General features: G+C 37.5%; 1 protein-coding gene across 3 annotated transcripts; it reads right to left on the bottom strand.

The window, feature by feature from the left end:
* Positions 1-386: 386 nt before the first annotated feature.
* On the bottom strand, positions 387-26,670 carry CENPL (centromere protein L). Of its 3 annotated transcripts, XM_036918489.2 has the most exons (6): positions 26,425-26,670; positions 26,051-26,142; positions 22,194-22,370; positions 9,846-10,097; positions 6,157-6,699; positions 387-4,123 (listed from the first exon to the last, which is right to left on the bottom strand). In XM_036918489.2, exons 3-6 carry the CDS (start codon positions 22,365-22,367, stop codon positions 4,052-4,054), a joined length of 1,041 nt encoding a protein of 346 aa, XP_036774384.1. In that variant the 5' UTR covers positions 22,368-22,370; positions 26,051-26,142; positions 26,425-26,670; the 3' UTR covers positions 387-4,051. The 3 variants fall into 3 exon arrangements, with proteins under 3 accessions (XP_036774384.1, XP_036774386.1, XP_036774383.2); XM_036918491.2 differs by lacking the exon at positions 26,051-26,142; XM_036918488.2 differs by lacking the exons at positions 26,051-26,142; positions 26,425-26,670 and adding an exon at positions 22,672-22,828.
* Positions 26,671-26,736: the final 66 nt, after the last annotated feature.

The raw sequence follows: 26,736 nt of genomic DNA on the forward strand, positions 1-26,736 counted from the left end.
TGGATAAATGCCAAAGATATCATTTCAAACTACAGAAAATCAAAGATAAAGAAAAAAAATCCTGAAAGACAGATGGAAGAAAACACCTTATCTACAGAGGAACAATGATAGGAATTACATCTAACTCTCAGAAACCATGCAAGCAAGAGAGTCAAATATTTAAAGTGTTAGGAGAAAAAAAAAAACACCAACATAGAATTCTGTACTTTCAAAAGTGAACGAGTGTAGAAAGACTTTCTTAGACAAACAAAAATTGAGGGCATCTAACAAAAATTGAGGGCATCTTGCCAATAGACCTGCCATGCAAGAAGCTCTTTAGAGAGAAGGAAAATAATATAGGTCAGAAACTTGGCTCTGTAAAGAACAGTAGGAAAAAAGGTAATAACTGAGGGTAAAATAAAAACTTTATTTCTCTTATTTTTAATTGATATAATATATAAATTTGATTAAAATAATAATTCCAATACATTTGATCTACAGATTCAATGTAATCACTCAAAATCCAGCTACTTATTCACCAGCTAACTGTTTTACAGAAATTGACCAAGCTGATCCTAAAATCCTTATGGAAATACCGAAGAACCAGAATAGCCAAAATAATCTTGAAAAAAGGACAAAGTGGGCAAGCTCACACTTGCTCATTTCAAAACAGTACAAAGCTACAATAATCAGAATTGTGTTACTGGCATAAAGGGCAGACATATAGATCAACTGAGAGTCCAAAAGTAAACCCAAACTTGTATGGTCAGTTTCTTTCTAAGAAAAGTGACAATTCAATGGGAAAAACAAGTCTTCTCAGTAAATGGTTACAAACGATATCTATATGTAAAATGATCAATTAGATGCTTACCTCATAACAAGAAAACCTCAAAATGGATCACAGACTTAAATTTAAGAGCTAAAACTACAAAATCTTTAGAAGAAAACATAGAAGTAAATCTTTGAAATCTCAGGTTAAAATGATTTCTTAGACACGACACCAAAAGAAATAAATGAAAAAAATTTAGTAAATTGGACTTCATCAGAATTAAAGTTCTTTACATTTCAAAAATAAATGAGTTCAGTCTGGTATTTCCAATTCAAATTTAATATTACAGAGTTTCTACTTAGATTACTTGATTTTATAATTGCTATCTTTTCTCTTACACTGAAAATCATGGTTCCTAACATTACTATAATTACATTTGCTTTACCTTATAAATCGTGGTAAAATAACAATACCAATATTATTAACAAGATAACCGAATGCAATTTAAGATTTCTTGCTGTTCTTTTCCTAGAATATATAGCCCACTGAAGATAATAGTTAGGTTCACTTGTTTTCAATTTTAAGGACTACTTTTTTAAATCTAATTTTGTTTCATAAGTACATGAAACACATGGTTCCAAACTACAAACAAGGAACACTTAGACATGTCTTAACCTTTCCTTCCTGCCCCTCTACCCAGTTCCTTCCTAGAATTATTAGTAAACACTTGTTAGTTTTATCTTGCCATTGTTTTTGATAACATAAGAAAATACACACACATACACCTTTATTCTCCCCATTCCTTCCACAAAAGACAGCACTCTGTCCTTATTTTGTCCTTATCTTTCACATAACATATCCTAGAGATCACTCCATGGCAGCATTAGGTATCTTCCTCAAACCTCTTTATAGTTATATAGTAGTAATTCACTGTGCAGCTATATGAAAATTTATTCAACCAGTCCCCCTCTGATGAGCTTTTGGGTTGTTTTTTATCTTGCTATTATAAATGCTAGGTTGCAATAAATTGCCTTATATATGCTTCATTTTGTACCGTTGCCAGTGAATTTTGGAGATAGAATCCTGGAATTGGGACTGCTGGTCAAAGGGTAAATCACACATACTTTTGTTAGATACTGCTAACTTCCCATAGAGGTTGTTACAGTTTTAACAACGTTTTTAACTGTTTTCCCTCTTCCACTCTTGTCCACCTACTACTCATCCTCTGATGGTTTATAAAATCACAAATTGGGTCATATTGCTCTCCGGCTTAAAACTTCAGTAGCTTCTGATTACATTTAGAATTAAAAACCAATCTCTTCATAGACCCTACCTCTCGGTATCAGTTAGGATTAAGGTGTGGCTACCAGCAAGAGACCCAAAATAACAATAGATTAAACAAGATAGAGAAGTTTACTTCTCTGACATGAAGGCCTGGAGGAAGACTGCCCAAGGCTGGCACTGGGGTTCTGCTTCAAGAAGTCCTCAGGGCACAAACAGCTTCCAGGCCATGATCTGCCATCCCTAGGGCCTGACTCTCATCCCCATGACCTAAGAGCAGCTGGAATACTAGTCATTACATGTAGTCCTAGCATCAAAGTTGGATGAATAAGAAAAGGGCAAGGGGAACACACCCACTTTTGTGAAAGAAGGTTCCTAGCAGTTCTACATACTTCCATTTACATGCCATGGGTCAGAACCTAATCTGTTCCTCTGAAACAGGCTGAAAAATGTCATTTTTATTCTGGGCAGCCACATGTCCAGCCAAAAATATGAAGTTCATAACACCACCAAAGACGTCTCTGCTGCACAATCTTTTCAGTTTCACCTCCTACTATGCCCCCCTTACTTGCTATGCTCAAGCCACAGACTTCCTTTATTCCTCAGATAAGCCAAGCTCCCTTTGTCAAGGCCTTTGCTCTTGCAGTTTGACCTACCTACCACACCCTTCCTCAGATCTCCACAGAGCTGGTCCCCTCTCATCATTCAGTATTCACCCTCCTTCATATTGTACTGCCTTATTTCTTTAGAGCACTTATCTCCATCTGAAATTACTTATCTTTTGCCTTCCTCCATTAGAATATAATTTCTACAGGACAGGGATCTTGTCTTCCCTGCTATATTCCTATCACCCAATACAATTCCAAGTACATGGTAGGAGCTTAACATTGTTTGAACGAATCAATGTCTGAGAAAAGCCCATGCTTTTTTCCCCACTATCTCTGCTGTTTCTAGTATGTGAAATAATATCCCACTCCAGAGGTTACTCTGTTTTTAGAAGAGAGATTAAAGAACAGCCTATTAAAGTGACTTTCTTTCAAGCAAAATGTTTTGAAAAATATTGTTTCTAAAGTAAAACAAAATCTTCCTATGCTCAGTAAGTAGAGATTTAGATATAACATCTTGGGCAACTTTCTTGAATCGCTTGATCTCATAGTTCTCATCTGTAAAATGAAAGAGTTGGTTAAAATTCATTCACTTAAATCTATAGGTATCTACCAAGCACTGTGCTAAAGCAAAATTAGGGACATGAAAGTTAAGACAATTTCTGCCCTCAAAAAGAGGCATAGGTGCCTTTCAACTCTACAGTTTGTATGATCCTATTTAACTGTTGGTTTGTAGCCTTTGTGCTAGAGAACAGGCCTATGACTTCCCATTCCTGAGACACTGAAGATAGGTCACCAAGACACTGATAAAAACACACCGCTTTGTTTTAAAAGTGAATAGTTAATTCAACAATGCCATAAGTGAACTACATTAAAAACAGAAGCATATCAGTGACTTTAAAAATGTATATTAATCTTTACTTTCCTTTGGAGAGGATTCTGATTGCCAGTTCTCTACAGGGAAATGATGCTAGGAAAATGTCTTTAGAAGAGAGAAATTCCCTCTGAATGCAAGTCTAAAATGCTTAAAAGGAATGAAAGGTATTTAAGACCCAAATCAGAAATACTCAATATTAGGGATATCCTACTTGAATCCTATAAGTTTGATATAATAAACATTATATATATATTTTTAGAAAGATGGCCAACAAATTAACAACTTAGTATTTTCTAGAGACTGGCATCCCAGATCATCATGACTATTACAGAGCACTGAGCTGTGGTTCATCTACTACCACTTTCTTTGTTCTTCTATATCCTTCTTGGCTTTCATCTGGGCAATTCCAAAATCACTGTGAGGAAAACAGATGGACAGATAGATGCCCATTTGTCCCGAAGTCCCTCTCAGCATAGCAATTAGGCAAACAGCCAGTGAGAAAAAGGTATATAATCCATAACTTATAGTCCCCACAAGACCTCATTCAATTTGAAAAATTGCCAGTTCTGTCAAATACGCCAACACTCCAATAAGGTACTTATGACACAGGATCTGAAAAAAAAGAAGACATTTAAAATTAAAATATGGTTAATTATGATAATGCATTTTGATATATGATAAATACTCCATGTTAATTTTAAATTCCATATCTGCAAGCTAGGTTATATGAAACCAAACCACTGCTATTCTAAATCAAATTGATTTAATTTAATGAAAACTACCTACTTTAATAAATTTACCACAGTCAATGTCCTTTCACAGTTATGGAATATGAAATCAAACCACTGCTGTTCTAAATCAAATTGATTTTATTTCATAAAAACTACCTACAAATTTACCACAGTCAATAGTTCTTTGAGTAATTACACTATATTCTTACTTATCCTGACTTCCATGTACAGACTGACTCTACCTCAGAAGTGAGGGGAGGAAGAAATTTCTATGAACCATACGGGCTTATATGCAAATTGAGTAATGTTTTCTAAAAAGAGATTCAATAGCTTCCCTCTTCTCAAAGGGATACATGATTCCAAAAGCATCTTGTAGAAACTAAGCAAATGGCAGAAATCTGGTTAATACATTATCTTCAAACTACTGAGGAAGTACAGTGTTGCATTGAAAAGCATAACTTGTGAGCCAGATGCCGGGACTCATATTCCAACTCCGCTTATTAGCAGGGATCTTATTTATCCTCTCTGCTACAGTTCCCTCTTTATAACCTACATAAATAGGGTGTTACAAAAACTTAATGAGACAACATACATAAAATGCTTCACAATGTGGGGCATACTGCTTAAAAAACATCAGCTATCATCACAGCCTTAGAACCTAGGAGCCACAGTTACTGTCTTACATCAGTAAGAGAAGCATTTAGATTTAGACTAGACCAGATAAAATACTTATGTTTAAGGACCATCCTTAAATCAGATGGGTAAGAACACATAAAATAGTTTTTAAGTGTATTTACATTTAGAATGAGGGCACATGGAAACAAAAAATATTAAGGACTTCACGAATATTGAATTCTGAGGCACTAAACTGTAATCTTTTCTTTATAATTTCCAAGTAACATGGTATATATAACCTCTCAAATTTTTTACTGTAAGCCATAATAAGAAATAAATTTAACATAATGACCCAGCACAAGCAAATGTCTACCCTAATCACATGTGATACACTCTCATTTTCCTATTTTTTTATTCTAATTTTTTATTTTGTTTTTTAAAACTGGTTTCTTCCCAGCAAAATTATTTTCCATCCTACTGTTGCACTGTGGTCTCCAGTTTGATAAACACTAATAGAATGCTTACAAACAAGAGTACAAATTTCTTGGAACCTAAGAGAGAAGCGTTCAAATCTTGACTCCTTTTACTAAGCTATCCTACATGTGTCACTTAAACCTATCTTGGACTCAATTCCCTTCTTTTAAAAATAAAATGTGGATAAAAGCACCTTACTATAGACTTGCTCCAAAGATGAGAGTTAAGGTATGTTTATTAAACTCCTAGCACAGTGACAAGACCAATATTCACTGAGTGTTTACTGTGGCTGTATTGTAAATCATTTTAAATGTTAACATATTTTCATATATTTAGATGTCTACTCTCATTTTATTTCTGATATTTCCTCTAGTAATGACTTCAAGGAGATTAAAACAATGTTTTTATTACTTTTTTTCCCCAATAGGGATAGAGAAGCCTAAAATACAAAAATTATTTCTTAGTTCTGTGTTTCTGGCTATAATTTTCTTATCTAACCCACAAATCCTCTGTTATTCTGGTAATTATTTCAGTGTTTGACAAGAAACAATTTTGAAAGCTTCAAAGATACTACAAAATAATTCATACTATTACCAAAGTCTGTAGCACACAGCATATGAATCCTTCCATTATAAAACTTCATCTAGAAAGCTAAAAGATTTTTTAGTAAGTCATTTATAAAAAATAAACTAAAATCTCTCTACTGTCTTGAAAATGGCAGATATTCATCTGTGTTTCTTCAATGTGGCAAATACAATCACCATACATTTTGAAAACTATGCAACAATAAGGAAAAATCAGTTAACTAGATTTGTTCAAACTGACCTTTATTTTCCCATCTGTATGTGCTGAAGCTACAGCTGTTGAAACACGAACCAATCTTGTGGCTGATAAATGAATTTTGAAATGCCTGTGGAAGTGTGAATAAAGGCAGTCCATGAATAAGTCAACTTCCTCCTGGGTAACTTCCCCAGGTGTTTTGTGGACACTGTCCCATAAAGCTTTTGCATCCTCTGGATGTATAGCATAAGAAATGTCTAGACTTTGAGGGCTACAGGGTACAGACCAAAGAAATTCCGTAGTAGCCATATAGCGGTCCATTTTGCATGCAGTCCACATTGCAGCCATCCAGGAAAGATTAAATGCATTGATTGATAATGGACTGAAATAACAGTCAAAAGTTTTCTGAAACCAGGTTCCAATTATGGCTGTATTAGTCTCTGCTCCATTTGCAAGGAATAAGGGTAGACAGGTGAAATCTTCTGAAACGGTCTCTAAAAGACTATCTCCAAATATACAGCAGAACCAACCAGTCCACAACACTTTACCATCTCTGTTCTCAGATGGCAATAGAGATTTTGACAGAATCTACAAAGAAGGAAAATAGAGCAGGTTCATTAAGTTCAGAAATGCATTTACTCCTGTTACACCTTCTCAAAACTAATTAGTACATTTAAAAAATGAAGGTATGTTGCATTGCTTACCAAAAAACACAAAGAAAATAGTATCCCTATCGTTAGAATTTATCAAATTAATTGACCTTTCTCCTCATATTCCTATTTAGGACATGGTATAAGGAAGATCTTGGAGCAATCAAAATGCAAAATAAGGGGTGCCAATATGATATAACCAGATATTTTTAAAAAATCAAAATCTCACCTTTAGAACAGACTATAAAAGGTCCCCAAATCCAACTTGAATTTCTCTACTGAGTAAGACTTCATATTCCTAAGGCAGCTCTATCAATTTAAAACGTCTTTTTATGTATGTTAGGCCCTATCGTTTCCACTCACTGGTCCTGCTTTCATTTTTATGTGCATGTAGAACAAATCCAATCCAATCTTTCTTTATAGGAAAAGCCCTTCAAACATATGATGATCTTTACCATATGGACTGCTAAAAACAGGGTAACAGGACTCTTAGATTATTAAAGTGTGTTATGCATAATGTATCTGGGGTTTAAGATATTTGAGAGTCTTTTATAAGGTCTTGAACAAAAAAGGGAAATAAGCTAAAAGTAACTATTTAAACGATCATCTCTAAAAAGATGTAATACTGGGCTATGAAATCTCCAATTTCTTCAACCAGTCCTATAACATACAAGTCAAGCAATCACACTATCCTGGGCACTTTTCTCTGAAATTCTTCTGCATGGGAGTCCTTTATAAGTGGACATCATTACAGGAGTGTCACCATCTTTAATCTAGATTATACTAAAAATGTCATGTTAGATCAGTAGTTTTCTGGTTTTTAGTAGACAGCTTTACATAAATTAGCCCTACATATTTATTTTTGATGTTAATAGGTAAATACTTCCCCTCCAACCTATATTGAAGCAGTAAACTTACCCCTATTAAAATTTTAATCTTTTTCAATTTGGCCCATTGTGCTAATCCATTCAGATATTTTAGAATTTTGATTTATTTTCAGAAGATTAACCTTTCAAACTTTAAATTTGTAAATTACACGATGAACATACCTTCTAGATATTCACAGAAGTTTTAAAGTTTGACCAGGACAATGTAAAGATCACAGCCCGGTATCACATCTTTTAAGAGAAGATCATTGAAATAGTTACTTTTAGTATGTTTTTCCCTTTCTTGTTCAAGAGCTTATAAAAGACTCTCAAATACCTTAAACCCCAGATATATTATGCATATCACATTTTCATAACCTATGAGTCCTGTTACCCTGGCAAGAAATGAGATTGTATTTGAAAACTCTTAGGGCACTACTAGGAATTAAAGAGATCATTTCTGTTACAAGAATGTTCGCTTGCCCAATGGCATGCAAATCTCCTAACTTCCCTGGGCATCAACAGCTTAACTTAACAGAGACTGCTAACTGTCTACCCAATGTCTAGCTTTCCTACCACAATAAAACCATGCTTTTACTTGGTGTGGCCAAGTACCCACTAAAGAAGAAAATTTTTCTAGTCTCCCTTTCAACTGGGATGTAAAGAGAAGTTGTTGGGTCTCAGCAAGTCTCACTAAAGGATTACTCAGCAGCAGGCATCCTGTTTGCCCTTCCCATCTTCTACCTGCTTTCTGCCTGGAACATGCATATATTTAGAGATCCAGAAGCCACCTTAGACTATAATGTGACCTTAAGGATGGAAGCCATGCACCAAAGATGACAGAGAAGATAGAGGAAGGCTAGATTATTAATAATTTCATGAAGCATATGCCAGCCTTGAACATCTTACCTCCAGGCACCTTTTTTGTGAGGCAAACCTCTTATCTTGTTTAATTCACTGTTATTTAGGCTTTCTGTTATATGCAACTGAACCTAATCCTAGGAATCTTGAGATCCTTGCCAATACCATGATTTATACCAGGAGTCAGCCAACTTTTTCTGTAAAGCGCCAGACAGCAAATAGTTTAGGCTTTGCAAGCTATTTGGTCTCTGTAGCAACTACTCAACTGTGTTGCTTGTAGCACAAAAGCAGCCATAGACAATATGCAAACAAATAAACCTTATTTACAGAAACAAGCAGCAGGTCAGATCTGGCCTGCAGGCCATAGGCTGACCCCTGATCTATACAAATAAACAAACAAAATTAGGCATTTTCAACTGTCAGAATTTATTAATGACTAAGATGAGTTAACTCAGAAGAAACAGAAGCAGCAGGCCTGAATAGTAAAATAAATGTCTCTTAATAAATCAAAAGATAGTTATATTACTGTCATACATAACATAGGAAGGAATATAAAAAATTTTATTCTGAGAGTAACTTGGCAAGATATATCACAATATGTAATGACACATTTCATATTTTTTGGCTAAAATTCCACTTCTAAGAATTTTATCCTAGTAAAAACCATAGAATTATACAGAGATATTTACAAAAATGTAGAGTTCTAAGGAATAAGTATCTACAACACTGTTAGTAAAAAGCTATAATGCAAAATGGGCAATATGATCCCAATTTTAATAGATACAGACAGCTGAATAGATATATCTATGTTCATGAGAGATACTGGTCTGTAGTTTCCTTAAAATGTCTTGCTGGCTTTGGTAGTAGGGTAATGTTGCATTCATCGAATGAATTAGGAAGTATTCCCTCTGCTTTTCTCTTCCAAAAAGGAACTGGTAAAACAACTTCTTAAATGTTTGGTAAAATTCACCAGTGACACCACATCTGGGTCTGGTACTGTTTTGGAAGGTCATTAATTATTGATTTATTTTCTTTAATAGAGGCCTGTTCATATCATCTAGTGCCAAACAGAAGTGCATAAAAATGTTAAATTGTAGTTTTTTATTTTCTTTGTACTTTAATGTATTTGTAAGTTTTCTCAACTAAACATCATTATAGTGTAATACGAAAAAACTTTTTTTAAGTTGGCCTTATTTAACTACTATAAGGTGCTCAAACAAGACATCAAATAGGTTATACAACAGGTTATAAATCACAAGCTTAAGAATTTTAAAAAGTTAGAAAATATTACAACTTCCAAATTAAGACAACACAGATTCTTATCCCCTAGGAAGCAAGTATAGCTTATATAATATACCTGGATAAGAAATGCTTCAGAGTCTCTTTGTGTTCCTTTCATTTCTGGGAGAGTAGAGAAAACTACTCTGATGTTGAAATCATTTCCCACTTCCACAGCAAGTCCTCTTTGCTTTTCAGCAGCAATAAATGCACTCAGAAGTCTAGAATACTCTTTGAGATGGGTATAGGAGAATTTATATAGGGGAGTTAAACTATATAAAGTCCATTGTTTATGCAGGAGGAATGCAACCTTTTGTGAATTAACATCATCCTAGAAAAGAAAATGAAGACAAAAGAAGTTTAAGAAATAGGGAATAATAGTAAATAAGAATTTAATCATCATATTTAAGTATTTAATGCAAATCCGTTACTGAGTACCTGATCTTTGCACACCAGCCAAATAGGAATTTACAGAACTCTTTAAAGATCCTTGAACAAGTCTTTGCATTTGAGTACTTCCCTTTGGATTGCTCTCCCCATGGGTGTTCTCAAGGCATGTTCCTATCCTTCATTCAAGTCTCTGCCCAAAAGGCACTCAGGAGACCACCTTATCTAAGTAGCACCTGTGCCTACTCCAACTGTTACTCTCCATCTCCTTGACATGCTTTATCATTCTTTTCACAGTATATATTAATACCTGACATTACATATTTGTCTGATTTTACTCTCTTGTCTTCGCTACTAGAGTATTAGTTTGATGGAAACAAGGATTTTATCTATTTTATTCACTACTTCTCTGGCACTAGAATAATGCCATCTAGAATAGGTGTTCCATATTTATTGGATGAACATTTATGTTTCACTTTTTTTTTTTTTTTTAATTGAAGGGTAGTTGACGCACAGTATTACATTACATTAGTTTCAAGGGTACAACACAGTGATAAAACATTTATATACATAATTCTAGGTTCCAGCTATCACCCTACCAAGCTGTTATAATAACTTGACAATATTCCTTATGCTATACATTATATCCCGGTTACTTATTTATTTTACCATTGGAAGTCTGTCCTTTTTTTTTTTTTTGTGAGGGCATCTCTCATATTTATTGATCAAATGGTTGTTAACAACAATAAAATTCTGTATAGGGGAGTCAATGCTCAATGCACAATCATTAATGCACCCCAAGCCTAATTTTCGTCAGTCTCCAATCTTCTGAGGCATAACAAACAAGTTCCTACATGGAGAACAAATTCTTACATAATGAATAAGTTACATAGTGAACAGTACAAGGGCAGTCATCACAGAAACTTTCGGTTTTGCTCATGCATTATGACCTATAAACAGTCAGTTCAAATATGAATACTCATTTGGTTTTTATACTTGATTTATATGTGGATACCACATTTCTCTCTTTATTATTATTACTTTTAATAAAATGCTGAAGTGGTAGGTAGATACAAGATAAAGGTAGAAAACATAGTTTAGTGTTGTAAGAGAGCAAACGTAGATGATCAGGTGTGTGCCTGTAGACTATGTGTTAATCCAAGCTAGACAAGGGCAATAAAACATCCACGTATGCAGAAGATTTCTCTCAGAACGGGGGGGTGAGGTTCTAAGCCACACCTCTGTTGATCCCCAATTTCTCACCTGATGACCCCCCTGCGACTGTGCCTGTCTTAGGTTGTTCCTCCCTTGAGGAATCTTACCCGTCTCTGGCTAACCAGTCATCTTCCGGGGCCATACAGGGAAATGTAAAGTTGGTAAGTGAGAGAGAAGCCTTATTGTTTGAAATGGTTAGCTTTTTATTTCTTTGCATATTTATGCCCTGTAGCTTCTATGCCCAGCATTTGTCTTGAGGTATCTTTACCACTTGGAAGAATTATGATACTCGGTAAATTTGATATGAGGCATGAATTCTATTTAAGGGTTGTAATTAGGAAGGAAGAAGAAAAGCTATAGAAGTAGCAGGCGGCAGAAAACCTGGGAAGATTGATTATTTCTTTGACATATCTTCTTGTAGAGTAACTTCAGCATGTATAGGTTTTAAGCTACTACTTAAATTGCGCACACACATTAACATAATAGGAGCATAGTTACATAACCAAAGCATATCTGTAATTACCAGCCATCTCCAGTGAAACCAAGAAAACCAGTTAGGCACCTTAGGCATTTGTGAAAACTTATCTATGATATGGTGGATATTGTCCAACTGAACTTGAACAGTCTGAGAGAAATCAGACAAATTAAAACAAACCATTCCTGGGGAATGTTCACATCCCTTATGTTCTTTTAACAGTAAATAGTCTGTAGTTGTAAGATTTTGGATTGCTACAATTTGCACTTCTCCTAATTCTTGGTTGAGTTCCAACAGTATAGATCCAGTCAAATTTGTTGTTTTACTGTATGCACAGGCCAGCTTAGATATCTCCTTCATTCCCATGGCAAGTCCAGGAGCTGGTGGGATGAGTGCATCTGCAGCTGTAGCAGTGCACGGATCTGTGTTGGGGTTTTTTGATGATCATCTTCTGGCATGAGTCTTCCAGAGAGTGCTGATGTTGGAAGTTCTCTTTCATATCGTATCTTAGTTCATTTTCGGGGTAGCCCAATTAGGCTTTGATCTTCTGTATAAATGCAAACAGACCCTTTGCCTACACTTTTATATGCCCTTTATACTCTTGTGTAGAACTCATTGGAGGTTACCACACAGGAACTGCCCTTTTTTTGTTTTGTTTTGTTTTGTTTTTGGTATCACTAATCTACACTTACATGACGAATATTATGTTTACTAGGCTCTCCCCTATACCAGGTCTCCCCTATAAACCCCTTTACAGTCACTGTCCATCAGCATAGCAAAATGTTGTAGAATCACTACTTGCCTTCTCTGTGTTGTACAGCCCTCCCTTTTCTCCTACCCCCCCATGTATGTTAATCTTAATACCCCCCTACTTCTCCCCCCCCTTATCCCTCCCTACCCACCCATCCTCCCCAGTCCCTTTCCCTTTGGTACCTGTTAGTCCATTCTTGAGTTCTGTGATTCTGCTGCTGTTTTGTTCCTTCAGTTTTTCCTTTGTTCTTATATTCCACAGATAAGTGAAATCATTTGGTATTTCTCTTTCTCCGCTTGGCTTGTTTCACTGAGCATAATACCCTCCAGCTCCATCCATGTTGCTGCAAATGATTGGATTTGCCCTTTTCTTATGGCTGAGTAGTATTCCATTGTGTATATGTACCACATCTTCTTTATCCATTCATCTATCGATGGACATTTAGGTTGCTTCCATTTCTTGGCTATTGTAAATAGTGCTGCGATAAACATAGGGGTGCACTGATCTTTCTCATACTTGATAGCTGCATTCTTGGGTAAATTCCTAGGAGTGCAATTCCTGGGTCAAATGGTAAGTCTGTTTTGAGCATTTTGATGTACCTCCATACTGCTTTCCACAATGGTTGAACTAACTTACATTCCCACCAGCAGTGTAGGAGGGTTCCCCTTTCTCCACAGCCTCGCCAACATTTGTTGTTGTTTGTCTTTTGGATGGCAGCCATCCTTACTGGTGTGAGGTGGTGCCTCATTGTAGTTTTAATTTGCACTTCTCTGATAATTAGCGATGTGGAGCATCTTTTCATGTGTCTGTTGGCCATCTGTATTTCTTTTTTAGAGAACTGTCTGTTCAGTTCCTCTGCCCATTTTTTAATTGGGTTATTTGTTTTTTGTTTGTTGAGGCGTGTGAGCTCTTTATATATTTTGGACGTCAAACCTTTATCAGATGTGTCATTTTCAAATATATTCTCCCATACTGTAGGGATCCTTTTTGTTCTATTGATGGTGTCTTTTGCTGTACAGAAGCTTTTCAGCTTAATATAGTCCCACTTACTCATTTTTGCTGTTGTTTTCCTTGCCCGGGGAGATATGTTCAAGAAGAGGTCACTCATGTTTATGTCTAAGAGGTTTTTGCCTATGTTTTCTTCCAAGAGTTTAATGGTTTCATGATTTACATTCAGGTCTTTGATCCATTTGGAGTTTACTTTTGTATATGGGGTTAGACAATGGTCCAGTTTCATTCTCCTACATGTAGCTGTCCAGTTTTGCCAGCACCACCTGCTGAAGAGACTGTCATTTCCCCATTGTATGTCCATGGCTCCTTTATCAAATATTAATTGACCATATATGTCTGGGTTAATGTCTGGATTCTCTAGTCTGTTCCATTGGTCTGTGGCTCTGCTCTTGTGCCAGTACCAAATTGTCTTGATTACTATGGCTTTATAGTAGAGCTTGAAGTTGGGGAGTGAGATCCCCCCTACTTTATTTTTCTTTCTCAGGATTGCTTTGGCTATTCGGGGTCTTTGGTGTTTCCATATGAATTTTTGAATTATTTGTTCCAGTTCATTGAAGAATGTTGCTGGTAGTTTCATAGGGATTGCATCAAATCTGCATATTGCTTTGGGCAGGATGGCCATTTTGACGATATTAATTCTTCCTAGCCATGAGCACGGGATGAGTTTCCATCTGTTAGTGTCCCCTTTAATTTCTCTTAAGAGTGACTTGTAGTTTTCAGAGTATAAGTCTTTCACTTCTTTGGTTAGGTTTATTCCTAGGTATTTTATTTTTTTTGATGCAATTGTGAATGGAGTTGTTTTCCTGATTTCTCTTTCTGTTGGTTCATTTTTAGTATATAGGAAAGCCACAGATTTCTGTGTGTTGATTTTGTATCCTGCAACTTTGCTGTATTCCGATATCAGTTCTAGTAGTTTTGGGGTGGAGTCTTTAGGGTTTTTTATGTACAGTATCATGTCATCTGCAAATAGTGACAGTTTTACTTCTTCTTTACCAATCTGGATTCCTTGTATTTCTTTGTTTTGTCTGATTGCCGTGGCTAGGACCTCCAGTACTATGTTAAATAACAGTGGAGAGAGTGGGCATCCCTGTCTAGTTCCCGATCTCAGAGGAAATGCTTTCAGCTTCTCGCTGTTCAATATAATGTTGGCTGTGGGTTTATCATAGATGGCCTTTATTATGTTGAGGTACTTGCCCTCTATTCCCATTTTGCTGAGAGTTTTTATCATGAATGGATGTTGAACTTTGTCAAATGCTTTTTCAGCATCTATGGAGATGATCATGTGGTTTTTGTCCTTCTTTTTGTTGATGTGGTGGATGATGTTGATGGACTTTCGAATGCTGTACCATCCTTGCATCCCTGGGATGAATCCCACTTGGTCATGGTGTATGATCCTTTTGATGTATTTTTGAATTCGGTTTGCTAATATTTTGTTGAGTATTTTTGCATCTACGTTCATCAGGGATATTAGTCTGTAGTTTTCTTTTTTGGTGGGGTCTTTGCCTGGTTTTGGTATTAGGGTGATGTTAGCTTCATAGAATGAGTTTGGGAGTATCCCCTCCTCCTCTATTTTTTGGAAAACTCTAAGGAGAATGGGCATTATGTCTTCCCTGTATGTCTGATAATATTCCGAGGTAAATCCATCTGGCCCGGGGGTTTTGTTCTTTGGTAGTTTTTTGATTACCGCTTCAATTTCATTGCTGGTAATTGGTCTGTTTAGATTTTCTGTTTCTTTCTGGGTCAATCTTGGAAGGTTGTATTTTTCTAGGAAGTTGTCCATTTCTCCTAGGTTTCCCAGCTTTTTAGCATATAGGTTTTCATAGTATTCTCTAATAACTCTTTGTATTTCTGTGGGGTCCGTCGTGATTTTTCCTTTCTCATTTCTGATACTGTTGATTTGTGTTGACTCTCTTTTCTTCTTAATAAGTCTGGCTGGAGGCTTATCTATTTTGTTTATTTTCTTGAAGAACCAGCTCTTGGTTTCATTGATTTTTTGCTATTGTTTTATTCTTCTCAATTTTATTTATTTCTTCTCTGATCTTTATTATGTCCCTCCTTCTGCTGACCTTAGGCCTCATCTGTTCTTCTTTTTCCAATTTCGATAATTGTGACATTAGACCATTCATTTGGGATTGCTCTTCCTTTTTTAAATATGCTTGGATTGCTATATACTTTCCTCTTAAAACTGCTTTTGCTGTGTCCCACAGAAGTTGGGGCTTAGTGTTGTTGTTGTCATTTGTTTCCATATATTGCTGGATCTCCATTTTGATTTGGTCATTGATCCATTGATTATTTAGGAGCGTGTTGTTAAGCCTCCATGTGTTTGTGAGCCTCTTTTCTTTCTTTGTACAGTTTATTTCTAGTTTTATGCCTTTGTCGTCTGAAAAGTTGGTTGGTAGGATTTCAATCTTTTGGAATTTTCTGAGGCTCTTTTTGTGGCCTAGTATGTGGTCTATTCTGGAGAATGTTTCATGTGCACTTGAGAAGAATATTTATCCTGTTGCTTTTGGATGTAGAGTTCTATAGATGTCTATTAGGTCCATCTGCTCTACTGTGTTGTTCAGTGCTTCTGTGTCCTTACTTATTTTCTGCCCAGTGGATCTATCCTTTGGGATGAGTGGTGTGTTGAAGTCTCCTAGAATGAATGCATTGCAGTCTATTTCCCCCTTTAGTTCTGTTAGTATTTGTTTCACATATGCTGGTGCTCCTGTGTTGGGTGCATATATATTTAGAATGGTTATATCCTCTTGTTTGACTGAGCCCTTTATCATTATGTAGTGTCCTTCTTTATCTCTTGTTACTTTCTTTGTTTTGAAGTCTATTTTGTCTGATATTAGTACTGCAACCCCTGCTTTCTTCTCGCTGTTGTTTGCTTGAAATATGTTTTTCCATCCCTTGACATTTAGTCTGTACATGTCTTTGGGTTTGAGATGAGTTTCTTGTAAGCAGCATATAGATGGGTCTTGCTTTTTTATCCATTCTGTTACTCTGTGTCTTTTGATTGGTGCATTCAACCCATTAACATTTAGGGTGACTATTGAAAGATATGTACTTATTGCCATTGCAGGCTTTAAATTCGTGGTTACCAAAGGTTCAAGGTTAGCCTCTTTAGTACCTTACTGCCTAACTTAGCTCACTTATTGAGCTGTTATATACACTGTCTGGAGATTCTTTTCTTCTCTCCCTTCTTGTTCCTCCTCCTCAATTCTTCATATGTTGGGTGTTTTGTGCTGTGCTCTTTCTAGGAGTGCTCCCATCTAGAGCAGTCCCTGTGAGATGTACTGTAGAGGTGGTTTGTGGGAAGCAAATTCCCTCAGCTTTTGTTTGTCTGGGAATTGTTTAATCCCACCGTCATATTTGAATGATAGTCGTGCTGGATACAGTATCCTTGGTTCAAGGCCCTTCTGTTTCATTGTATTAAATATATCATGCCATTCTCTTCTGGCCTGTAGGGTTTCTGTTGAGAAATCTGATGTTAGCCTGATGGGTTTCCCTTTATAGGTGACCTTTTTCTCTCTAGCTGCCTTTAAAACTCTTTCCTTGACCTTGATCTTTGCCCTTTTAATTATTATGTATCTTGGTGTTGTCCTTCTTGGATCCTTTTTGTTGTGGGTTGTGTGTATTTCCGTGGTCTGTTCGATTATTTCCTCCCCCAGTTTGGGGAAGTTTTCAGCAGTTATTTCTTCTAAGATACTTTCCATCCCTTTTCCTCTCTCTTCTTCTTCTGGTACCCCTATAGTACGGATATTGTTCCTTTTAGATTGGTCACACAGTTCTCTTAACATTGTTTCATTCCTGGAGATCCTTTTGTTTCTCTCTGTGTCAGCTTCTATGCGTTCCTGTTCTCTGGTTGCAATTCCATCAATGGCCTCTTGCATCCTATCCATTCTGCTTATAAACCCTTCCAGAGTTTGTTTCATTTCTGCGATCTCCTTTCTGGCATCTGTGATCTCCCTCCGGACTTCATCCCATTTCTCTTGCGTATTTCTCTGCATCTCTGTCAGCATGTTTATGATTCTTATTTTGAATTCTTTTTCAGGAAGACTGGTTAGATCTGTTTCCTTCTCTGGTGTTGTCTCTGTGATCTTTGTCTGCCTGTAGCTTTGCCTTTTCATGGTGATAGGAATAGTTTGCAGAGCTGGGACGAGTGATGGCTGGAAGGACTTCCTTTCTTGTTGGTTTGTGGCCCTCCTCTCCTGGGAGAATAGCGACCTCTAGTGGCTTGTGCTGCGCAGCTGTGCGCAGCAGGGTTTCTGCTTCCTGCCCGGCTGCTATGGAGTTAATCTCCGCTGTTGCTGTGGGCGTGGCCTGGCTCGGGCAGCTACTCCAAAGTGGTGGAGTCGCGTTGGATCAGGAGCAGCTGGGAGGCTATTTATCTCCGTAAGGGGCCTCCCTGCTCCCTGCAGCCCAGGGGTTAGGGTGCCCAGAGATCCCCGGATTCCCTACCTCTGGATAAAGTGTCCCGCCCTGCCCCTTTAAGACTTCCAAAAAGCACCCGCCAAAACAAAACAACGACCACAAAAAAAAAAAAAAAAAAAAATTAAAAATTTAAATTAAAAAAAAAAAAAGTGGCCGCTCGTTTTTCTTTATTCTCCGGCGCCAGCCTCAGGCCTCTGCTCACCGGTCTTGCTGCCCTGTTTCCCTAGTATTGGGGTCCCTATCCCTTTAAGACTTCCAAAAAGTGCTCGCCAAAACAAAACAGCAAAACAGCAAAAAAGAAAAAAAAAAAAAAAAATGGTCGCGTGCTTTTCTTATGTCCTCTGTCGCCCAGCCTCCAGTGCCTGCTCACTGTTCTTGCTGCCCTGTTTTCCTAGTATCGAGCGCCCTGCACTCTGGCCCGGATGGCTGGGGCTGGGTGTTCGGCAGTCCTGGGCTCCGTCTCCCTACCACTCTGCCTATTCTTCTCCCGCCGGGAGTTGGGGGGAGGGGCGCTCGGCTCCCGCGGGGCCGGGGCTTGTATCTTACCCCCTTCGTGAGGCGCTGGGTTCTCTCAGGTGCAGATGTGGTCTGGATATTGTCCTGTGTCCTCTGGTCTTTATTCTAGGAAGGGTTGTCTTTGTTATATTTTCATAGATATATGTTGTTTTGGGAGGAGATTTCCGCTGCTCTACTCACGCCGCCATCTTCCGCCCCCTTCCTATGGTTCACTTTTAGAAACTTCAAATTACAGATTTTGAAAATAGCTAACTATTCATTACTGGAGCAACTAATTTGATTGGCTTTAATTAAGTAATTTTTAAAATTGTCTGGCAGTGAATCCATCCTATAAGACAATGCCTAATTCGGTAGATAAATAAAAAGATACCTGGAAGTATTTTTACCATGCTCTAGTAGAGCCATGGGTACCATCAAAAACAAAACCACGTCATTTACATTGGCCCTATGGCATTACTGAGGGTCTCCACATATACCCCCACATAGGCTCTTAGTTTGTTTTTTTTTACCTTTTCTGTTGGTTATTTTCTTTTTTTTTTTTTTTTAAGGTATCATTGATAAACAAACTTATGAAGGTTTCATGTGAGCAACATTGTGATTACTACATCCCCCCCAATTATCAAGTCCCCACCACATACCCCATTACAGTCACTGTCCATCAGCATAGTAAGATGCTACAGAGTCACTACTTGTCTTCTCTGTGCTATACTTTCTTTCCCGTGTCCCACTATGTTATGTGTGCTCATCATAATACCCCTAAATCCCCTTCTCCCTCCCTTCCCACCCACCCTCCCCAACCCCTTTCCCTTTGGTAACCGCTAGTCCATTCTTGGGTTCTGTGAGTCTGCTGCTGCTTGGTTCCTTCCATTTTTGCTTTGTTGTTACACTCCACAGATCAATGAAATCATTCAGTACCTATCTTTCTCCACCTGGCTTATTTCACTGCATAGGCTCCTACTTTTACCCAAACTGAATTTTTCTACAGAATCCATACTTACAGTCACAGTTCCAACTATCTTTTGGTACTTACTCTGTAGTTGCATACTTGACAAAAACATTTTTTCTGACTAGAATATTCATGGAAATAGTTATAAACTTTTCTTATTACTATCAACAGGTATGGCAAAATTATTTGTATCATAAAGATAAGGAAGCACTGAATTGAACATTCCAATCTTTAATTCATATACAATTTCTGTTTACTGGTTGAGACCCAACAACTTTCATTACTAGCACTAGTAATTCTTCTCTAAGAAAGTTTTCACCAAGAAGCAAAAATTTTCTCAAATCTCAAAAGATCCAAGGCATACAACATTGACAAGAAAACACATTTACAAGGAAGGTGTGGGGTGACTGATCAGCCAGGCTCCTTGCTAAGTGACTCAAAATCACATACCAACTTTGTACTGACTAGGGCTTTACTTCATGTGTCAGTAAAATTATAAGTTATTAATGTTATATGCATTCAATGTTGTTTATGAATAATCAAAATACAGCATATTTCCACGAGACAAATCTGGAACAATTTAAACATCAAAATAATTTAGTAACACATTAGAAAAATTTGAAAAACAGGAATTCATGAGACCATACCAATAAATAAATAAATGGAGGAGAAACAAGAAGGGTCAATGCCAGAGGCCGGTTGGTAAATATAAAGCAAATGGAGTTGGAAAATCATTGTTTTGCAACCATCAGACAAAGATGGGATCAGGTAAAATTGATCAATGGATATGTGTGTAAGGGGAAATTTTGACAACAAACAGGGTATTTGTATTATCTTAAAGTGTCTCCCCATAGACTGTTTATTAGTTGCAGAGAGGAATAAAACAGTAATTATTATGTAAGAGAATTAAACTATATTTTTATCTAACTCCATACACAAAAGTAAACTCCAAATGGATCAAAGACCTGTATGTAAGTCATGAAACCATAAAACTCTAAGAAGAAAACACAGGTAAAAATCTCTCAAACATAAACATGAGCAACTTTTTCCTGAACACATCTCCTTGAGCAAGGGAAACAAAAGCAAAAATGAACAAATAGAACTACATCAAACTAAAAAGCTTTCATACAGCAAAGGACACCATCAGTAGAACAAAAAGGCACCCTACAGTATGAGAGAATATATTTGTAAACGACATATCCAATAAGGAGCTAACATCTAAAATATATAAAGAACTCACATAGCTCAACACCCAAAAAGCAATAACCCGATTAAAAAATGGGCGGTGGATCTGAACAGACACTTCTCCAAAGAAGAAATTCAGATGGCCAACAGGCACATGAAAAGATGCTCCATATCACTAATCATCAGGGAAATGCAAATTAAAACCACAATGAGATATCACCTCACACCAGTTAGGATGACCAACATCCAAAAGACAAGCAACAACAAATGCTGGCAAGGATTCAGAGAAAGGGGTACCCTTCTACACTGTTGGTGGCAATGTAAATTAGTTCAACCATTGTGGAAAGCAAAACGGAGGTTCCTCAAACAAACTAAAAATAGAAATATCATTTAACCTAGTCATTTTCCACTCCTAGGAATTTACCCAAAGGAAACAAGTTCTCAGATTCAAAAACACATATGCACACCTATGTTTATCACAGCACTATTTACAATAGCCAAGATATGGAAGCAACCTAGGTGTCCATCAGTAGATGAATGGATAAAGAAGAGGCAGTACATATACACAATGGAATATTATTCAGCCATAAAAAGAAAACAAAATCCTCCCATTTGCAACAACATGGATGGAGCTGGAGGGCGAAATAAGCTAGGCAGAGAAATACAAGTACCAAATGATTTCACTCATTTGTGGAGTATAACAACAAAGCAAAACTGAAGGAACAAAACAGTAGTAGATCCACAGACTCCAAGAAGGGACTAGCTGTTATCAAAGGGGAGAGGTTAGGGAGGGTGGGAAAAGGGGATAAAGGGGCATTATGATGAGCACAAATAATGTAGAGGGGTCACAGGGAAGGCAGTATAGCACAGAGAAGACAAGTAGTGACTCTATATAGCATCTTACTACACTGATGGACAGTGACTGAAATGGGGTGTGTGTGGGGGAACTTGATAATATGGGTGAAAGTTGTAACCACAATGTTGCTCATGTGAAAACTTCGTAAGATTGTACATCAATGATACCTTAATAAAAACATATAAAAATTAAAAAATCATAATGACATAAACAAACAAAAAAAGAGCTGAGGCTAAAAAGCACCCCGGTAATTACTGAGCAACACCTTCACAGAATGATCAAAATTAACATCACCTGTGCTACCAGATGCTACTCTGCAAGAAGGACACAACAGCACCTATACAACATTCCAGCCAAGAATATATAACATCGGTTTAATCATGAAACATCAGACAAACACAAAATGAGGACTAGTGTCTTAAAGAGAGAGGAAGAAACTATATTCTTCTAAAACGTCAGTGTCATAAAAGACAAAAAAATATTCTAAGTATGTTCCAGATTAAAGGAGGTTAAAAGACATAACAAAAGTGGTACTGATAGGGCGAATAATTATTACCTAAGGGATTAAGAAGTTTCTAAAAAGACTACAAATAGTAACAAAAATTGAAATGTTTTGTTCACAGATATTTTCATTTATCGAGTAATATGCATCTACAGAAGGCATACCTGCAGTTGTGAACACTGGGGGATTTTCCTTCGAGGCGGAGTCGGGACACACGAGGTCCGCTTCCTGACTGATTCTAATCGTTTCTGCAGAGGGGTGGCACCTATAAAGTAATCTTTAAGTCTCGAGGTCGCAGTTTGACTAGGAGTCGATTCTGGTGCATTGTAAGAATCCATTGCCTACACAAACACAAATAAAACCAGAATTCTAAACACTAAAACATTAATTCATGCTGTTTCACTGATTCTCTCTTCACTATAAAGGAATTCTTTCCACCTCCAGTTTTGACTTTTTAACCAAGTCCTCTATTTCTCAATGGCCAAAGATCATTTTTATGAATATTTTACAGATACCTCAACACAGTACATTCAAAATTAAATTCAACTACTCCTCATCCACCTCCTAGCCAGCAGGTCTATTTTTAAACTCCTGTCAGTTTTCTCTGCTAATTTAAATTCATTTAAGTAGTCTCCCACTTACATTCTTTAACATGGAGTCATTAAGCACATTCTCTTGAGTTTTTCCTTCAACAGTCTCTGTCATTCATTCTGAAAGCTACTTCTTTAGACAGTACTACAATTAAATGTTTTCCACTTAAGGGTAATCCATTCTTCAGAAATGACACTGTATTATTAGTCACCTGTGCAAAAAAACTTTACAGTGATAACTTCTACTGCTTTTCCTCGACATAAGCGTTCGTATCTTCACGCTTTTGCCTATCAACTATATTCCCTATCTGAAGTGTCCTTTTTCCACTCTACCTCCTTTCATGCTTGAGCTTGATCCCCTTTCAAGTAGTAGGGTTTTGTTAAGCCTTCTTTCCCCCAGAATACCTGTATTATATATACTCTTACGTATCAGTGGCTCACTCTTCCCTGGAAGCAGAATATGTAGTGTATAGAATGAGTTCTCAGGGATAACATATTTCTAAAATGCCCAAAAGCCCTCCAGATGAGTCTAACAAAATCCCTCAAGAATGTTCTATAAAATCTTTGGATATTAATGATATACCAGCCCACACAGCTCTCCTTGATCTCCTAGTCTGTACAGACTGTGTATCATTCTGGCCCATATTCATATACTTCCTGTATTGTTCTTTTTTTTTTTTTTTCTGGTGTGCATTTCTTCTCTCCCCAGTAATAGTGAACTACTTTGAAACCGTATTTTTTATTTTTCTTGTATAATTATCCTATTATAATGCTGAGTGCTTTTTCTTGTTAAACAAGTATTGGTTTAACTGAAGTATTTCATAGAATTCCAAAATTATAACTTTTATTGAAAGGAATTATGATTTAAGTTACAACAATTACTCCCAAGTACGGGCACAGCTATCCTTTTTAACGTTTTTCACAAATGAAGTTATACTTAGAACTATATTTAAATTTCATTATGTCAAAGTAAAACACCCTCTATATCTTCACAAAACTCTCTAAGTTAAACATACAGTTCTCAAAGCTCAGATAATAGCCAGAGCAAGACCATATGCCATACAACTTAAATAGTAGCTACTCTAAAGCAGTCAACCTTTAAATGCATGCTGATTTATCTATTTAAAAGAGAATTTTAGTCAGCCCCAGCTACACTGAATGTTTCTTTTAAATTTGTTATGTGGAATAATTGCTAACATTCACCGAGTATTAATCACATCCCAGGTACTCTTCTAAACCTTTATCAAATACTGTTTCATTTAATCCTCAAACAAACACATGAATTGACAAAAGGAGAGAAAGAGATGTTAAATAACTTGCCAAGGTCATACAGTTAAAGAGTGCAAGTGTAAAGAGTGAACCCAGACAGTCTAACATCAGAGTGGGTGTTCTTATCTCCTTCCTTCCCATTGCCTTTCAAAAGGGATCAATTTCAAGGTAATTGAGCCCTACTGAATTTGACTCTTTAAAAGAGAAATCCTATGAATTCCAAAAAAAATTTTAAAGTCTATTGTGGTGAGAAAAAAGACTATTAGCACTGAGAGGGCTGGTTCTGAGAAAACATCTCTTGAGTATTTAATGTTACAGGAATACGAAACAGCCCAAATCCGTGCATTAAAGATTAGAACATTATTTATATCTGTTTTATCTACTTGTTCCATACTCAATAACGTGTAATTTTGCCCTGCCCGATAAATAAGAGGCTAAAAATATACCTTGACTCAATACTTTAATATTTTACTCTTCCAATTGTAAGGAAACAAATACCCCCCTTATTTGCTTTCTAAAGCTAATCCGTCAACCAATGGCCTCGATTTCCATATCCTTTCACATCTCCCTTGGACACCACCCCCAAGTTTACGTCAAACGACTATCATTTCTAATGTCTGCTCCATGGGATACTTTTCTTCCATTGCCAAGCATATTCCTAACACAAAAAAAATTTGTTTAGATCCAATTCATCTCATTCTTTTTGAGATCAACCTCCTGGAAAGGTGGTATACAACTACTGTCTTCACTTACTAATAAATATACTATTGGAAATCTCAGACTCTGTCTTCTATATCTATCACTATGAAGAAACTGCACTTTTAATGACTGCCAATAATGCTTTTTGCCAAAACTAGGGCCAAAGACCTGGTTCATCAAGTTTGTTCATCTTTACTCTTCTAAACTTTCTATCACCTTGTTTTTTCAGACACTCAATTTTCTCTCCTCATTTCTTATAGTTCTTCTGATTCATTTGCTGATTCCTGTTCTTCCTCCTGCCCCAACAGTGGATGTCCCCGCAAACTCTGAAATCACTTTTTACATATGACTCCTAAGTATCTTCAGACCTTTGCCCCAGCACTTCCAATTTCCCATAAGACATTAAACTTCAGGGTCTTTAACCTCATCAAGTTCAAGGCTAAACATTATCTCACAACCAATTTTTCCTTCCCAACTACTCTCTTCTTCTCAGTAATTCCATTCTTCTTTCCAATTTTCTTCCCTGACCCTTAACATACATATTAGTCATCTTTTACTCTTACATCCAATTTATGATCAAATTCCGACATATTTCTTAAGAGAATATACAGTAGCCCTCTCAGATTGGCCCTCACTTCCATTCTTAATTACAATCACTTATCTTGTTCCCAAGCTTAACCCCATTCCCCAATCCATGGCTAGTCTGTCCATAGACACCACTTTTATCCTGTCATTAGCCTCCTTGAGATCCCGTAACAATTTCCTATCATCTTCTAAATGAAGTCAGAACTTCTCTGCCTTGGTTTCAAGGAACTACATTATCTGACATCCTATCCAGGTTTATGTTACACTTCTGGAGTTCTTGTCCTTAGGTTCATGGATAAACAGCCTTTCCAAAACCCAACAACCCTCTAAGGTTGTATGCAAAATGTTGTATGCATATGTACTTGGTGGGCGAGGGGGTAAAGAAAGGTCCAGTAGGCAATTCTTTAAAAGGTTAAGAACCACTGCTACACCCAATACGCGTCCCCTACCCTAGACTGAGCATCACCCTACTGCTCTTCATGTCTGTCATGTTTGCCCCTGCTCCCTGACTTTTGTATTCAACCTATTTTCAATTAAAAATACTTTTTTGTCTGACAAAATCCAATCCATCCTGCAGCTGTCATCTCCTCGGAAGCCTGCCGGCATCCAGAGCAGACTGTCCTGCTTGCTCTTGATCTTGTAGTTGTTTCTTTAAGTCCGTGAAGCAAGGGACTCTGGCTTAAATCACTTTTCTACATCGCCACCAACAGTTAAATTCAACCGTGTCACCAATACCTAAATTGAACCGACCCAACGCCAAGTCCCAAACACTGAGTGAAAGACATCTGAACACGCAAGTACTGTTAAGGACAAGGACCCCACAATAGAGCGGAACAGATTGTTTACTGCCAGTCCTGGCCCACTACGAAGCGTCTTACCAATAAAATGCCGTGATGACGCTGTCACCCATTCCCGCAGCACCAATCATTCTTCAAGTCTGAATCCCAAACTACGTCGAGACAGATATCCCCTGAAGTTTAAAAAAAAAAAAACGCCAAAACGACGGCTAAGAGAGTCGGGCGGACCCCTGCCCTGCCAAGCCCCATCTCGCTCCACAGCAAGTGGGTTCTCCGGCGACAACGAACATGCCCGTAAAGAGACTCCGCTCCCTCAGACGCCAGGCGAGCCTTGAGACCTCATCCCGGATGGGACAGTCCACTGACCCAGCGACACGGCCCCGCGACGCTCGCTCCTGCGGAGACGGCTTCTACCCGCGGAGGGGAAGGGCAAAGGATAACGTGTTCTGACTCACCCTTCTCCATTCGAGCCCTTCAGCGGCCAGGTCCACCTCGGGAGCCCAGCCGTTGATAACCGGAAACAACCCATAACGGCCTCCTCAGTTTAAAATTATTTCCCGACTCCCTCTGCGGACCAACGTAGGAAGCCTGCGTCGATTCCCAGTCGGTGAAGCAACTGAAGTCACCATTTTGATTGAGGGCAAGTTGAGCAACCTAGCCATTATCAACTTTCCTAGCTGCGAGGTGCTTTTTCTACAGGCACAAAGCTTTCCTTCAAACTTCCGCCCGTAGTAAGCATGGTGGCGGCACCTCCGCTCTGATTGGCT

This window comes from Manis pentadactyla, chromosome 9 (genome assembly GCF_030020395.1).
Source record: "Manis pentadactyla isolate mManPen7 chromosome 9, mManPen7.hap1, whole genome shotgun sequence".
Classification (NCBI taxonomy): domain Eukaryota; kingdom Metazoa; phylum Chordata; class Mammalia; order Pholidota; family Manidae; genus Manis; species Manis pentadactyla.

Bases quoted from the DNA above. Each gene is read 5' to 3' on its own strand.
- CENPL (XM_036918488.2), bottom strand. From the start codon at position 22,734: ATGACAGAGACTGTTGAAGGAAAAACTCAAGAGAATGTGCTTAATGAC. The intron at 10,098-22,193 runs GTATGCCTTCTG...TTTCTTTTCTAG, and splicing joins CCCAGTGTTCACAACTGCAG to GATGATGTTAATTCACAAAA. The intron at 4,124-6,156 runs GTCAGTTTGAAC...CTTTTTTTTCAG, and splicing joins ATACAGATGGGAAAATAAAG to ATCCTGTGTCATAAGTACCT.